Raw genomic sequence first — 17,499 nt, forward strand, 5'->3', positions numbered from 1 at the left:
GGAAGAGATACATTGTTATTTACAGATTGCTTAGCACACAAATACAATTTAAAAATTGCTACTTGATAGCAGTTTTTCTATTTTTCAGCCTCCAAATTATCCTTAAACCTGATAACTGCTATAGCACAATCTGATATCTTTTACGCAGTCTGTGTTCTTTCATTTTTCCATACATTAAAAAAAATCTTATAAATGCAGAGCTATTCCATTTTCCTACAAATAACCAGAATTTTTAGGGGACTTGTGAGTTGGATTTAGTTACCTTACTCTTTTCATTATCTCAGCATGGTCTATTGGAAATACAATGTGAACTACATATGTAATTTAAATTTTCTAATGGCCACATTTTTCAAAAGTATAAAAGGTGAAATAAAAATTTAAAATACATTTTATTTAAACCAATATGTTCAAAATATTATTTCCACATATAATCGATATTATTGTTAATGAGATATTTTCTGAAATGGTCTGGCTCTGTGTCTCCACCCACATCTCATCTCAAGGGAGAGACCTGGTGTGAGGGATTGGATCGTGGGGGTGGTGTCCCTCATGCTGTTCTCATGATATTGAGTGAGATCTAATGAGATCTAACGGTTTTCTAAGTGTCCGGCATTTCCCCTGCTTGCACTTCTCTCTTGCCTGTCACCATGTAAGACATATTTACCTCCCCTTCTGCCATGATTGTAAGTTTCCTTAGGCATTCCCAGCCTTGCAGAACTGTAAGTCAATTAAACCACTTTCCTTTATAATTTACCCGGTTTCAGGAAGTTCTTTATTCTCCACTTCATAGCTATTATCATCATTTAAAATCACATATCTGATCTTATCTTTTAAGTAGTCTTGAGAATAAGACTTCAACGATTTTGTTTTCAAAATCCTGTGAGTGGCTAGGAGGGCCTAAAACCAGACTCTGCCTATCCATTTGAGCTCATCTCACCCCATTCTCTCTTTGGCTCCTTGGGCTTTTTAAATTTTCTTCATTTAGCCCAGCTCCTCACCACCTGAGCTAGTCCCCTACCTGTAATATCTGGCAGATGTCACAGATCTCAGCCAAAATTTCATGTCTTCAGAGAAGACTTCTTTGTCCACCTTGTTGAGGGTGTACTTCTTTTTTATGGATTCATCACAATTATTAAATTACAATTAAAATTTAAGTATGTAAATTAGTATAGGTTGACCATTCCTTAGCCAAAAATCCCAAATCTAAAATGCTCCAAAATCCAACATTTTTTTAGCACTGAGATGACACAAGTGAAAAATCCTATATCTGACCTCATATAATAGGTTACACCTAAAACACAGTCAAAACTTCTTTCATGCACAAAATTATTTAAAATACCATACAAAATTACTTTAGGCCTATGTGTATACACTGTATATGAAAGGTAGTAAATTTTATGTTTAGATTTGGATTCCATCCCTAACGTATCTTATTATGATATGCAAATATTCCAAAATCCAAAATATGTCTGGTCCCGAGCATTATAGATATAGAATACTCAAACTATAGCTATATAGTATCTGACATTTTCATTACTCTGAGCTCCACTTGGGCAGGAGCAGTGTTTTCCTTATTATTATTCTTGTTCTAAATGACTAGTTAATTTATAATACATACTTATAACATTAAAGCATAAAGTTAAGAGCTTGGCTACCTAAAGTCAAGGTTTCAGAGTTCAGAGAACTAATATTTTAAAGCAACTTGCCCAGTATCTCTAAATTTTAGTTTTTTAATCTGTAAAGAAAAGATAAGGCTATCATATTATAAGGCTATCATGAAGATTAAATGATACAATTCATGTAAAATGCTTATACTATTATTTATGAAAAAAGCTCAGTGAACTTGAATGATCATGGAGGTGAAAATTTTTGTCAAACCATATGCTTCTCTGTTTTTTTTCCATGTACACCAAGCAACCGCTTCATACTAGAATTTCCCATGTATTTTATTACAGGAAAAGAAAACACTAGTCTGGCCAAATTGTAGTTTTTGATATAGATTATAAACATGTGTTTTGTTTCATGCTCTGCAGCTCCTTGTACATTTCAATCACATGAATCAGCATGTGTAAGTGCAGTCATTTCTGGGACAGTGACAAGATCAGTGACAGGATATGCCAGTCTGATAAGCCAGTCACCAAAGATGTGTCTACCTGTGAAGCCTTTTGGTACCCTGCCAGCTAGCCTTCCCCTGCTAAGACTCAGATCTCCTTTAATACCCTCCCCTTCATGCCTACAGCCCCTTTATTTGTGCCAGGAAATTCTTGATAAATGAGTCTTAGCCACATTTGTATTAATTACATGTTGTAGAATACCCCAATTTCTATAGGGCCCAATCAAGTGCCTCATAACACTTGACACTCCCAGTTACCAAACATGTATTCATTGATCATTGACTGTCTGCCTGGGTGGTTGTTTTCCAACCCTATATAAGGAAATAAAAACAAATTCAGCAATCAGCAATGCAAAATTCTGGCATCCAATATAAAATTATTAAGCAAGCAATGAGGCAGGACCCATAACTAGGAGAAAAATTAATCTATAGAACAAATTCCCAAATTATAGAGGTGACTGAATTAACAGAAAATATGTTAAAATATATATTAAAATGATTACTCAAGAATTTAGATCTATCAAACTTTTAACCAGAGACAGAATAATAATTATTATCATTATTAATATTATATATAATTTTATATTATGGCAGATAACATGTTATATAATATATATTTATTATACATTGTTATACAATTTTATATTATATATATTTTATATTATATTATATTATATAATTTTATATAATATAATATAATTTTATATTATATTATATATATTTTATATTATAATGATATATAATTATATATCATTATCAATATTATATATAATTTTATATTATGGCAGATAACATGTTATATAATATTACATATTTATTATACATTGTTATACAATTCTTTAATACATCATAATTATATTGTAATGTATTATATATAATAAAATTATAAATTATACAGTAATATAGTATGTTATATAATTAATGTAATCAAATATTTAATTAATATAATTGTTACATGATAATAACAAATGGTAGTGGTGGTATACTACTGCTGATAACAAATTACCACAAACTTAGCAGTTTAAAACAGTACACATTTATTATCTCACTGTTTCTGTGGGTGAGTAGTCCAGGCATAGCATAACTGGGTCTTAGTATCATGGTGTTGGCCAGGATGCTCTCTCAGTGTGAGGTTACTAGGGAAGAATGGGCTTCCAAGTTTATTCAGGTTTGGGCAGAATTCATTTTCTTGTGGTTATGTAACTGAAGACCTTGGTGTTTTGCTGTTTTATCAGCTGGAGGCCACCCTCAGATCCTAAAAGCTATGGTCAGTTCCTTGTAAGGTCACTTTTCTCAACACATCTGTTTATTCCATCAAGCTAACAAAAAGCTAACATTTGCTCCAATGTAATAAGATGACTGACTGACTGACTGACTGATTTATTTATTCGTTTATTTATTGAGACGGAGTCTTGCTCTGTCGCCTAGGCTGGAGTGCAGTGGTGTGATCTCAGCTCACTGCAACCTCCACCTCCCGGGTTTAAGTGATTCTTCTGCCACAGCCTTACAAGAAACTGGGATTACAGACATGTGCCACCACACCCAGCTAATTTTTGTATTTTTAGAAGAGACAGGATTTCACCAAGACTGGTCTGGAAGTCCTGACCTCAAATACTTCTCCAGTCTCGGCCTCCCAAAGTGCTGAGATTACAGGTGTGAGCCACCAAGCCCAGTGGACTTCTTGTATAATGTAATCAGGGATTGACCTCATCACCTTTGCTATATGACGTAACCTAATCAAGGGTGTGACATCTTACACTTTTGCCAGTTCTGTTGGCTTGAACGAAGTCTCATATCCCATAACATTGAAGGGGAGGAGATTATACGAAGGCATAGATACTAGAAGATGAAAATCACTGGGGGTCACTCTAGGGTCTGTTCATCTCATTATTTTTATGAAAATCCACTTGGTTGGAGAAAGGCAAGTGCATTTAATTTTGTTAATATTCGTCCATCAATCTAATTAGGTCCTGGTAAATTTCCTGAGGTGCATCCTGTCCAAGGTAAAAATCCACATGATTGTAGTGTGGAATCAGCTTGTAATAAATAAGGTTGGAAATTTGAGGAAGTAAATTTTCGACATCCTTGGGATCAGCCACAATGTCCCGTCCACCATTCCATATTGCTGTTGGAACTTCCATCTTAGTAATGTTGTATAAAGGAGGTGTAAGCTAAATACAATGAAAGAGATAGAAAAAATTTTTTACAGAAAATTACATTATAGAAGTAACGTTAACTGTCAGCTGCAAAGCAAATTCTTAACATGCTACAAGTGTACAATTAGTTTACACTTAATGATATATAAACATTAAAATGTTAAAAATACTTGACCACTTTTGTGTACTAATATGAATTGTGAATCAAAAAAACTCTTATATTTCTGACTTGCACATTTGGGAAAATAAGAAAAGATTCTAGAGGAAAAGGGTTCTTTTTCCCATAGGGGATCATCTTTCTTGTTAGCATTTGATCTCAGAATGTTACCTTTTCAAACTAAATGTTGGATAGGATAAATATCCCTTCTGGTAGGCACAAACTTGGGCTCAGTGGCATTATTAATATTTGGGAATCAATAGACTCTTCAGGGAGAACTGAGACCAATGCATGAAAGACATTTGAAGTATGATGTTAAAAGGAGTCAGTCTGGGCGGGGTGCGGTGGCTCACACCTGTAATCCCAGCACTTTGGGAGGCCAAGGTGGGTAGATCACGAGGTCAGGAGATCAAGACCATCCTGGCTAACACAGGATGAAACCCCATGTCCACCAAAAATACAAAAAAAGCCAGGCATGGTGCCATGTGCCTGTAGTACCAACTACTCAGGAGGCTGAGGCCAGAGACTCACTTGAACGTGGGAGGTAGAGGTTGCAGTGAGCTAAGATTGTGACACTGCATTCCAGCCTGGGTGACAGAGTGAGACTAGGTCTAAGAAAGAAAGAAAGAGAGAAAGAAAAGAAAAAGAGTCAATCTGTTACATTAGAGTGGCTATAGTATTCTGTAAACTCCCAGCAAATTTTCCCTTACTACTTTCTTGTGTTGATCCAACACAGCCCCTGGTCCAGATACCCAGGTCTGACCCGTTAGTCCTCCATTCTTCTGGCCACAGTGATTGTGTGAGAGATGGACATGTGACTAAAACTGGGCCAGAGTTCTTTCTAGAACGTTTTGCCATAGCCATTCAGAATATGGTATCTTTTGGTGGGGGTGAGGTGAGGGGGGCATTGGAAGAACTATATGAACTAAGTCCATCTAGTCACCACTGTTTCCTCACAAGAGAAAACAGTATTCTGAAACAGTGTGTATGTGATCCTCCCCTACCCGACTCCTGCCATATACATCTAACTATAGCAGTTGGGGATAAAAGTCAGATTTTTCACAAGAATGAGAGTTATACATTTTCACGATTATAGTCATTATAATAGTTATTATGATGGCATTAAAAATTCCCACATTAAAAATATTTTGGCTGGGCATGGTGGCTCACGCCTGTAATCCCAGCACTTTGGGAGGCTAAAGCACGAGAATCACTTGAGCCCAGGAATTCGAGATCAGTCTCTGCAACATAGTGAGACCCTGACTTTATTTTTGAAGGTAAAAGAGAAAAGAAAGAAGCCAGGTGCTGTGGCTCACACCTGTAATCCCAGCACTTTGGGAGGCCGAGGCAGGTGGATCATGAGATCAGGAGTTCAAGACCAGTCTGGCCAACATGGTGAAACCCCATCTCTACTTAAAAATATAAAACTTGGCTGGGCATTGTGGTGTGTGCCTGTAGTCCCAGCTACTTGGAAGGCTAAGGCAGGAGAATTGCTTGAACCTGGGAGGCAGAGGTTGCAGTAAGCAGAGATCATGCCACTGCACTCTAGCCTGGGCAACAGAGCAAGAAGACCCTGTATCAAAAAAAAAAAAAAATTCCAAATTTCTACATCCTAGATTTGAAAAACCTAAGTATCACTGATGACTACTTTTTCAGTTTAAGCTCAGTCTATCAGCAAATGCCAAAATCGTTAATGAACGTCCTCACATACTTGGGAATAAAATAATAACAACAATACACATTTCCCTTTAATATAAAATTTTTCTCTAAAAGTTTTCATAGATCTGGTGACACACCAGATCAAAAGTAGTACTATTTGCTGGGGAATGGTGTGCCAGACACACTATCCCTGGCAGATAATACTATTTCCTAAAGATGATACTTTTTACTTATGTATCTTTAATGATCTGTATAATGGTATTTTTAAAAGTGGCTAGTAAATGACATTCCAAAGAACTATTAGAACAGTCTTAGTTATTAAACATAGATAAGAAGTCAGAGAATATGTTTTAAAAGCAAACATTGTATGTTTTTGTTTGTTTGTTTTAAGAAGGAATAAGTATAGCAGGAGAAGACTAGACTTTAGATCCAGGAATCCTGAGTCGTATTCTGGTTGATTTTTTCCCCTTCCAACTTTTATTTTAGATTCAGGGGTACATGTGCAGATTTATTACATAAATAAATTGTGCATCATTGGGGTTTGGCATACAAATGATTTTGTCATCCAGGTAATGAGCACAGTACCTGACAGGTAGTTTTTCAATCCTCACTTTCCTCCCACTCTCCACCCTCAAGTAGGCCCTAGTGTCTATTGTTCCCCTCTTTGTGTCCATGTAAACTTAATGTGTAGCTCCCACATATAAGTGAAAGCATGTGATATTTGGTTTTCTGTTCCTGTGTTAATTTACTTAGGATAATGGACTCCACCTACATCCACATTGCCGCAAAGAACATTATTTCATTCTTTTTCATGGCTGCATAGTATCCCATGGTGTATATGTACCACATTTTATTTATTCAGTCTACCTCTTATTGGCATCTAGATTCCATGTCTTTGCTATTGTGAATAGTGCCGCAATGAACATATGGGTGCATGTGTCCTTTTGATAGAACAATTTATATTCCTTTCAGTATATACCTAGTAATGGGATTCCTAAGTCAAATCATAGTTCTGTTTTAAGTTCTTTGAGAAATTGTCACATTGCTTTCCATAATGGCTGAATTAATTTACATTCCCACCAGCAGTGTATGAGCATTCTTTTTCTCCACAGCCCCACCAGCATCTGTTATTTTTTGACTGTTAAGTAATAGCCATTCTGTTAGGTGTAAGATGGTATCTCATCATGGTTTTGATTTTCATCTCTCCAATGATTACTGATGTTGACCATTTTTTCATATTCTTACTGGATGCATGCATGTCTTCTTTTGAGAAGAGTGTGTATATGTTCTTTGCTCACTTTTTAATAGGGTTGTTTGATTTTCCTTATTAGTTTGCTTAAGTTTCTTATAGATTCTGGATATTAGATCTTTGTCAAATGCATAATTTGAAAATATTTTATCTTATTCTTAGGTTGTCTGCTTACTCTATTGATAGTTTCTTTTGCTGTGCAGAAGCTCTTTAGTTTAATTAGGTTCCACTTGTCAGTGTTTGTTGTCGTTGTTGCAATTACTTTTGGCATCTTTATCATGAAATTTTTTCCAGGTCCTATGTCCAGAATGGTATTTCCTAGGGTTTCTTTTAGGGATTTTACAGTTTTAGGTTTTAAATTTAAATCTTTAATCCATGTTGAGTTGATTTTTGTATATGGTGAAAAGAAGGGGTCCAATTTCAATCTTCTGCATAATTCAACACCAATTATTGAATAGACAGTCCTTTCCCCATTGCTTGTTATTGTCAATTTTGTCAAAGATCAAATGATTGTAGGTGTTCAGCTTTATTTCTGGGTTTTCTAACCTATTCCATTAGACTACTCGTCTGTTTTGTACCAATACCATGCTGTTTTGGTTACTGTAGCTTTGTAGTATAGTTTGAAGTCAAATAATGCCTCCAGCTTTGCTCTTTTTGCTTATAATTGCCTTGGCTATTCAGGCTTCTTTTGGGTTTCATATGAATTTTAAAATAGTTTTACTACTTCTCTGTCGAATGTCATTTGTAGTTTGATAGGAATAGCATTGAATCTGTAAATTGATTTGGATGGTATGGCCATTTTAATGATGTTGATTCTTCCTGTCCATGAACATGGAATGTTTTTCCATTTGTATCATCTCTGATTTCTGTGAGCAGTGTTTTAAAGTTCTCATAGTAGATATCTTTCATTTTCCTGATTAGCTGTATTCACATTTTATTCTTTTTGTGGCTATTGTGATGAGGATTGTGTTCTTGATTTGGCTGTTGGCTTGGACATTGTTGGTGTGTAGAAATGCTACTGATTTTGGTACATTGATTTTGTATCCTAAAACATTACTGAAGTTGTTTATCAGCTTAAGGAGCTTTTAGAATGAGACTGTGGGTTTTTTAGATATAGAATCACATCATGCATGAAAAGAGAGAGTTTGATTTCCTCTCTACCTGTTTGGATGCCTTTTCTTTCTTTCTCTTGCCTGATTGCTCTGGCTAGGCCTTCCAGTACTATGTTCAATAGGAGTGGTGACAGTGGACATTCTTGTCTTGACTCAGTTCTCAAGGGGAATGCTTCAAGCTTTTGCCCACTCAGTATTATGTCTGCTGTGAGTTAGTCATAGATGGAGCTTACTGTTATTATTATTTTCTTTTCTTTTCTTTTCTTTTTTTTTTTTTTTTTTTTGCGACTGAGTTTAGCTCTGTCACCCAGGCTGGAGTGCAGTGGTGCAATCTTGGCTCACTGCAACCTCTGCCATCTGGGTTCAAGCTTTTCTTATGCTTCAGCCTTCTGAGTAGTTAGGATTACAGGCCCCTGCCACTACACTTGGCTAATTTTTTTTTTTTTTAACAGAGTTTTGCTCTTGTTACCCAAGCTGGAGTGCAATGGTGTAATCTCGGCTCACCGCAACCTCTGCCTCCCAGGTTCAAGCAATTCTCCTGCCTCAGCCTCCCAAGTAGCTGGGATTAAAGGCAGGCACCACCATGCTGACTAATTTTGTATTTTTAGTAGATATGGGGTTTCTCCATGTTGGTCAAGTTTGTCTTGAACTCCCGACCTCAGGTGACTGCCTGCCTCAGCCTCCTAAAGTGTTGGGATTACAGGCATGAGCCAATATGCCTGGTCGACTTTTGTATTTTTAATTGAGATGGGGTTTCACCATGTTGGCCAGATTGGTCTCGAACTCCTGACCTCAAGTGATCCACCCAACTGGAACAGGATACATGTGTAGAATATGCAGGTTTGTTACATAGGTGTACATGGCCATGGTGGTTTGATGCACCTATTGACTCATCCTCTAAGTTCCCTTCCCTCACCATCCACCCCACCAACAGGCCCTGGTGTGTGTTATTTTCCTCTCTGCGTCCACATGTTCTCATTGTTAAACTCCCACTTAAGAGTAAGAACATGCAGTATTTGGTTTTCTGTTCCTGCATTAGTTTGCTGAGAATTATGGCTTCCAGCTTCATCCATGTAACTGAAAAAGACGATCTCATTGGCTGCATAGTACTATTCCATGGTGTATATGTACTACATTTTTTTTAATCCAGTCTATTAGTGGTAGGCATTTGAATTGGTTCCATGTCTTTGTTATTATACATAGTGCTGCAATAAACATACCTGTGCATGTGTCTTTATAATAGAATGATTTCTATTCCTTTGGGTATATACCCAATAATGGGATTGCTGGATCAAATGGTATTTCTGGTTCTAGATCCTTGAGGAATCGGCATACTCTCTTCCACAATGGTTGAATTAATTCACATTCCCACCAACAGTGTAAAAGTGTTCCTATTTCTCCCCAGCCTTGCCAGCATCTATTGTTTCCTGACTTTTTAATAATTGCCATTCTGACTGGTGTGAGATGGTATCTTGTTGTGGTTTTGATTTGCATTTATCTGATGATAAGTGATGTTGAGCATTTTTTCATACGTTTGTTGGGATGCCTTTTGTTATGAGTAAGTTCCTTTGATGCCTAGTTTGTTGAGGGTTTTTAACATGAAGGGATGTTGAATTTTATTAAGAGTCTTTTCTGTGTCTATTGAGATAATCTTATGGTTTTTGTTTTTAGTTCTGTTTATGTGATGCATTACGCTTATTGATTTGCATATTTGGAACCTACCTTGCAACCCAGGAATAAAACCTACTTGATTGTTGTGAACTAGCTTTTTGATGTGCTGCTGTATTAGGTTCACTAGTATTTCATTGAGAATTTTTGCATGTACGTTTATCAGGGATGTTGACCTGAAGTTTTCTTTATTCACTGTGTTTCTGCCAGATTTTGGCATCAGAATGATGCTGGCTTCATAAAACGAGTTAGAGAAGAGTCTCTTCTCCTCCTCAATTTTTTTTTGGAATTATCTCAGTAAAATTGATACTATCTCTTCTTACATGTATGGTAAAATTCGACTGTAATTCATTCGGGTCCAGGGCTTTTTCTGGTTGGTAGTTTTTTAGTACTGATTCAATTTTGGATCTTGTTATTGATCTGTTTAGGGTTTCAGTGTCTTCATGATTCAATCTTTGGAGGTATTATGCTTCCTGGACTTTATGCATTTCTTCTAGATTTTCTAATTTGTGTGGATAGAGGTGTTAATAATAGTCTCTGAGGGATTATTATATATCTATGGGGTGACAGTAATGTCCCCATTGTCATTTCTGACTGTGTTTATTTGAATCTTCTCTCTTTATTCTTTATTAGTCTAGCTAGCAGTCTATCAGTTTTATTTATTCTTTCAATGAACTAGCTTGTGATTTTGTTGATCTTTTGTATGTTTCTTTGCATCTCAATTTTATTCAGTTAAGCTGTGATTTTGGTTGTTTTTTCTTCTTCTAGCTTTGGAGTTGGGTTGCTCTTGTTTTTCTAGTTTCTCTAGGTGTGATGTTAGGTTGTTAATTTGAGATCTTTCTAACTTTTTGACTGCGTGTTTAGCACTATAAGCTTTCCTCTTAACACTCCTTTAGCTGTGTCCCAGAGATTCTGGTATATTGTATCTTTGTTTTCATTAGTTTCAAAGAATTTCTTGATTTCTGCCTGTATTTCATTATTACTCAAAATCAACTCAGGGGAAGGTTGTTTAATTTCTTTATAATTGCATGGTTATGAGAGATCATCTTGATATTGATTTCTACTTTTATTGTACTGTGTGTGATTCATGAGTGTACATGGTATAATTTCAGTTGTTTGAATTTGTTGAGAATTGCTTTATAGTTGAGTGTTAGGTCAGTTTTAGAGTATATGCCATGTGCACATGAGAAGAATATGTACTCTGCTGTTGTTGGGTAGAGTGTTCTCTAGATGTCTCCTCAGGCCATTCGGTTAAGTGTCAAGTTTAGGTCCCAAATATCTTTGTTAGTTTTCTGCCTCAAAGATCTGTCTAGTACTGTCAGTGGGGTGTTGAAGTCTCCCACTATAGTTGTGTGGTTATCTAAGTCTCTAAGAACTTGTTTTATGAATCTAGGTCCTCCTGTGTTGGGTGCATATATATTTAGGATAATTGTCTTCTTGTTAAATTCAATGAATCCTTTAGCACTATTTAATGCTCTTCTCTGTTATTTTTGATAATTGTTTATTTAAATTCTGTCGTGTCTGAAACAAGAATAACAACCCTTGCTCTTCTTTCTTTTCTATTTACTTGATAGATATTTCTCCATTCCTTTTCTTTGAGCTTATGGGTGTCATTGTATGCAAGATGGGTCTCATGTAGGCAGTATAGAGTTAGATCTTGTTTCTTTATACATCTTGCAACTTTTTGCATTTTAATGTTTGCATTTATCCTGTTTACATTCAAGGTTAATTGCAATGCAACTTTTTGCATTTAATGTTTGCATTTAGCCTGTTTACATTCAAGGTTAATATTGATATATGTTGATCTTGTCGTTGTGTTGCTAACTGGTTTTTATGTAGGCTTGATTGTGTAGCTGCTTTCTAGTGTCAATGGTCTATGTATTTAAGTATGCTTTTGTAGTGTCTGGTAACAGTCTTTCATTTCCATGTTTGGCAATCCATTAAGGGCCTCTAGGTAGGCAGGTCTGGTGGTAATAAATTCCCTTAGCAATTTTGTCTGAAAAATATTTTATTTCTTCTTCACTTATAAAGCTTAGTTTGTCTGTATGTGAAATTCTTGATTGGAATTTCTTTTCTTTAAGGATGTTAAATGTAAGCCCCTAAGCTCTTCTGGCTTGTAGGGTTTCTACTGAAAGGTCCATGGTCAGGTTGATGAGGTTCCCTTTGGAGGTGAACTGTCCCTTCTCTCTAGCTGCCTTTAATATTTTTTCTTTCATGTAGACCTTTGAAAATCTGATGACTATGTGTCTTAGGGATGGTTGTCTTATATACTGCCTTGCAGGGGTTCTCTGAATTTCCAAAATTTAAATGTTGACCTTTCTAGTGAAGTTGGGGAAATTTTCATGGACAATATCATCAAATATGTCTTCCAAGTTGCTTACTCTCTCTCCCTCTCTTTTGGGAATGCCAGTGAGCTGTAGTTCTGGTGTCTTTACATAATCCATATTTTCTGCAGGTTTTGTTCATTTTTTAAATTCTTTTTTTTAATTTTTGTCTGACTGGGTTCACTCAAATAACCAATCTTCAATCTCCGAGATTTTTTTCCTAAGCTTGGTCTATTCTGCTATTAATACTTCTGATGTATTATGAAATTCTTATAGTGAGTTTTCCAGCTCTATCAGATCAATTTGGTTCTTTCTTCAAATGGCTATTTCATCTTTCAGCTCTTAAATTATTTTACTGGATTCCTTAGATTTCTTGGATTGTGTTTCAACTTTCTCCTGAATCTCAATGATCTCTGTTGCCATCCAGATTCTGAATTACATATCTGTCATTTCAGTCATTTCAATCTGGTTAAGAACCATTGCTGGAGAGGTAGTGTGGTTTTTTAGAGGTTATTTGCTTTTCAAAGTTACAGAGTTCTTGCACTGGTTCCTTCTCAACTGGTTTGGCTGATACTCCTTTCATCATTGAAGTTGCTGTCCTTTGGATGAGGCTTTTCGCTTTTATATTCTTCAAAGCCCTTGAAAATTTGACTGTGATATGAGTTGTGTTTAGTTGACTGGCTTCATTTCTGAATGATTTCAAGGTGCCAGGGCTTAGCTCAGCACTCCTGGGCTGTGTGCTATAACCATGTCCACAGCTTTGTCCTCTGGCCACTGCTGTACTGGAGGGGCTGACATGTTCTTCATACACTGGCAACAACACTCTGATAGGATGTGGGGCAAAAGCATGTCATCGTGGTGGTGGTGGCGGCAAGGTTTGCACACATGTGTGCTTGCAAAGCAGTCAGGGGAGGCTGCACACTTGTAGGGTCCCATGTGTAAAAGCTCTCCTAAGGCTAGGCAGAATCTGCCAATGAAGGAAGCATGGCAGTGACCACTGAGAGTCACCCTGGTTGGGCATGTGAGGCTGTGCTGCAAGCAGGTACAGCCAGGCAGGAACTCTGAGAGAGGCCAGCAGACAGAGATGTGCTCAGATCACACTGGCCCCATCCATGGGTAAGATAGCCCTGTTCTGTTAAGGTTCAACAGTCTACAAAGGCCAATTCCACCTAGAGGAGCTTGGCAAGCCTTGGGCAATGGATGTCTCTGGCCATACTTCACTGCAACCATTCCTGCACCAAACCCTCTGGGCTTTGCTCAGGCTAGAGTCCTGTCCCTGCCAACTCTACAAGCAGCTCTGCCTACTAGCTCAAATGTCTATGGGGGTCGTGGGGTCTCCTGCAGCTAGGTCCATAGTGAGAGTAGGCCATTGCACTCCTACTTAACTCGCCTCTCCTCCAGGAGCTACGCAGGCCCTGGAATGAGTCCCGGTGCTCAACAACCTTGTGCAGTGTTGCTAGAATTCTCCCTCTTCAGCTCAGGGTCAGCATCCTTCCTCCATTCACTCTCAATGACTTTCTTCTGAAGATATGCTCAGAGTGTTCCAGTCTTCTTGATGGTCTTGTCTCTTAGTGGGAGAAGCTCTTCCTGGCTGTATCTAGCCATCTTGAGCCCCTCTCCCTGGTTGTTTACTAGCTAAATAACTCTGGTAATTTACCTACTCTCTCTGAGCCTCCAAAAAAATAGGGATAATAATATTTACCTTGCAAGGTCTTTGTTAAGAATTCGAAATAATGATATGGCACATGACAAGAACCCAATAAGCAACCTGTGAGAACAGCAAAAAGCAATATCCAGTGTGGTAAATGGGAAGTGGCAGGTGCTTAATGAGTGGATACTATTTTTGTTAGTTCATTTGCAGCATGCAACTGATTACAAGGATTATTTTTGTACCTGGTGGAAGTGCATCATGTTCTGATCAGAGTTTCCCCAATCAAAAGCTTGAAGCTGACCAGAATTAACAGCCTAAAATAAAATGAACACATTAATATAAGTAAACAGTATATATTTAGAAATAGTACACAAGAAATATACAAAGAATATTAACATTATGCCCCATTCTTTAGACACATAAGCTAAATTTCAATAAAGATAAAGAAAATAAGTAATAAACATGATAAAATTGATCATAATTCACAAAATTGGTGCAATCTTTTACTCCTGTATCTTTCCAATGAAAATCCTCAGAGTTTTCATTTAAATCCAATGCCTTTAAATGTTACCATGCTACACATAAAAATATTTTTTAAAGATACAGAATTGAATCATTCTTGAATATCTTTGCTTCAGGAATTTTGATAATTTTTTTTAAAAAAGTCATTCGCTATTCGTTTCCTACATTTAAAAATTACTGCTATTGTTATTACACAACTTTGTACCTTATCCTTATGATGAGATCTAAGCTGTTATGATTATATTCCCATCCTTAAACATTCTTTTCACTATTAGAAGAAATATTCACCCACTATGTTTTTCTAGTTCCATGTGAGGTCCATGGCTGCTGTCTGCCTCCCATATTTGGGGGCAAGCCACCTGCTGTGATGTTCATATGGAGCCATGGGCCGACTGAGACACTGTGCATGAGTGCTTTTGCATTTTGGCATTGAAACTTCCAATAATAGAATGTAAGAACATTCATACACACAGCATTTCCTTTTTCTGTTATTTGGCACCCATATAGGATTGATGAGGCAGGTAATTTTGACGTTTATGTCAAGCACTTCATTAAACTATTCTCAGACTACTCTGTGATTTTTTTAGCTTGAATCTCAGATATTTTTCCCACTTACTGACTTAGTCCTGATTATTAGTTTAAAAATATTCCCATCGTGATTTCTATTCAGAGAGGCAGCAGTGTGCTGCTGTTGAAATTCTGAAAGCTCTTAGCAATGGGAGGCACTAGGATGTACTAGTCAGGAACATGGGCTCTAGGATCGAATCTGGGGATTTGTTTGGCTCTGTGTCCCCACCCAAATCTCATCGCTAATTGTAATTCCCACATGTCAGGGGAGGGACCTGGTGGGAGGTGACTGAATCATGGGGGTGGACTTCCCCTTTGCTGTTCTTCTGATAGTGAGTTCTCACAAAATCTGGTTGTTTGAAAGTGTACAGCACTTCCCACTTTGTGCACTCTCTCGCTCTCTCTCTCTCGCTCTCTCTCTCCTCTCTCTCTCTCTCTCTCGCTCTCTCTCTCTCTCTCTCTCTCGCTCTCTCTCTCTCTCTCTCTCTCTCTCTCTCTCTCTCCCTCTCCCCCTCTACCCCCTGCTCTGCTGTGGTAAGACATGCTTGCTTCCCCTTTGCCTTCTGCAGTGATTTTAAGTTTCTTGAGGACTCCTAGTCCTGCTTCCTGTACAGACTGTGGAGCTGTGAGTCTATTAAACCTCGTTTTAATAAATTACCCAGTCTCAGGTAGTTCTTTATAGCAGTGTGAAAAGAGACTAATATACCTCATTTGTATCCAGGCTTAGCAGATTACTGAATCTGTGATTCAAGGTAAGATATTTGTGAAATGAAAATGATAGTAACATTCTTTCTTAGGATTGTGAAGAAAAGCATGTAGCACCTAGCAATATTCAACAAACAGCTTTTTTTAAAACTAGTATTACTATCATCATCATGATCATCACCCTTGCTTTAGCTACCTATGTAATTTATAACCAAATATTTACCATCCCCCCATCCCTACTTATTTCTATTCTGAAAAGGACTTCCTGTCAAAGGAAAAAAGTTTTTCTTAAGAGAAGTCAACTGTAAAATGTATAAGGAATAGGCAGCCATGTGCAGTGCTCATGCCTGTAATCCCAGCACTCTGGGAGGCTGAGGTGGGAGGACTGCTTGAGTTCAGCAGTTCAAGACTAGCCTATGCAACAAAACAAGACCTCATATTTGTAAAAAGAAGCAAAAATTATCTGGGCATGGTGGTGCATGCCTGTGGTGCCAGCTACTCAAGAAGCTGAGATGGGAGAATTGCTTAAACCCAGGATGTCAAGGCTACAGTGAGCCATAATGGTACTCCTGTACTCCATCCTGGGCAATATGATTGTACCACTGCATGCTTTTTTTTGCTCTCAAAAAAAAGAGAATATGCTATGACGTTTGTAGAGTGAATAAAATTATATGTATAGGCAGCAAGAAGAGCACATATTAAGTGCTCACTGACTGTGAAATTCAGTGTGTACTACCTGGAAGACCATGTGCTCTTAAGGGGACCTGTCTGTCTCCTCACCAGTAGGAGACCCTATATCCTGAGCATCTTTCTTCCTAAAGGAACTTGAAGGCTTATCTCCTGGGAGTCAAACTCTTCCAAGAATTTCAGAAATCCTCACCTAGTATTTCAGACTATCTATAGTAGTGATTCTCTAAAACAGGGAGCAAATATGTTAGGATATATGTTAAAATGCAAATTCCCTGGAGGGGGGTAATATATTAAAACTTTGAGAAGACACCACCCCTCTCCCTGACATAGAATTATGTATATTTTGTTCACTTTTCAAATGGGGTTGTGTCTGAGCCACCAGCCGAGAATATAGGCAAAGATTACATGATAAACAAATGAATGTGCGTGCATGTGTGCATACATGCACACACAAAGACACACACACACAGAGCTCAGAAAACCATACCAATTTAATTTGACTTATCTTTGAGCTTTCTGAATATTGAGCAATATAACAAAACAAATAAAACTTTAACTGAGGGTAAAACATAAGCCATAAATTTACTTTAATTCTTCCCTAGCATTCAGTTTGCTCTGAATAAAGCATTATTTCCACATTCCAAAATGCCCCAGATATTGATTGGAAATGAATAGCTCTTTCTGGAATAAGCTGCATCATTTTACATAAAGTTTTATTAGAGCTGATGACTTTCTGAAAGAGGAAATAAAAGGCTTCCCTTGAAAAGGCAGTTTGGAAAAATCTAAGGATCAGAATACAGTCAGAATATCTGAGAACTATGCTCAAAAACCGGACACTGAGGACAAGGAGAAGAAATGGGAATGCAGTAAATAAAACTCAACAGTTGATGCTGATTCCAAAACCATCAATGTGACCGTGTCGGGTG

At 37.3% G+C, this 17,499-nt stretch overlaps 2 protein-coding genes across 5 annotated transcripts in view; one reads left to right on the plus strand and one right to left on the minus strand.

Annotated features, from left to right (window-relative positions):
• Window positions 1-17,499, plus strand: part of ANKRD22 (ankyrin repeat domain 22) — a 221,210-nt gene that overhangs the window by 95,804 nt on the left and 107,907 nt on the right. The window lies entirely within an intron of this gene.
• Window positions 3,111-17,499, minus strand: part of LIPK (lipase family member K) — a 30,500-nt gene continuing 16,111 nt past the window's right edge. For both annotated transcript variants that reach the window (XM_064373672.1, XM_012454718.2), the window contains exons 8-9: window positions 14,332-14,403; window positions 3,111-4,284 (exon numbers count right to left, since the gene is read on the minus strand). In XM_064373672.1, coding sequence (XP_064229742.1) covers window positions 4,054-4,284; window positions 14,332-14,403 — 303 coding nt within the window. In that variant the 3' untranslated portion in view covers window positions 3,111-4,053. The remainder of the gene's footprint in view (window positions 4,285-14,331; window positions 14,404-17,499) is intronic.

The sequence above is a fragment of the Aotus nancymaae genome, unplaced genomic scaffold, assembly GCF_030222135.1.
Source record: "Aotus nancymaae isolate 86718 unplaced genomic scaffold, 86718_ANA_hifiasm-v0.15.2.pri h1tg000010l, whole genome shotgun sequence".
NCBI classification, from domain to species: domain Eukaryota; kingdom Metazoa; phylum Chordata; class Mammalia; order Primates; family Aotidae; genus Aotus; species Aotus nancymaae.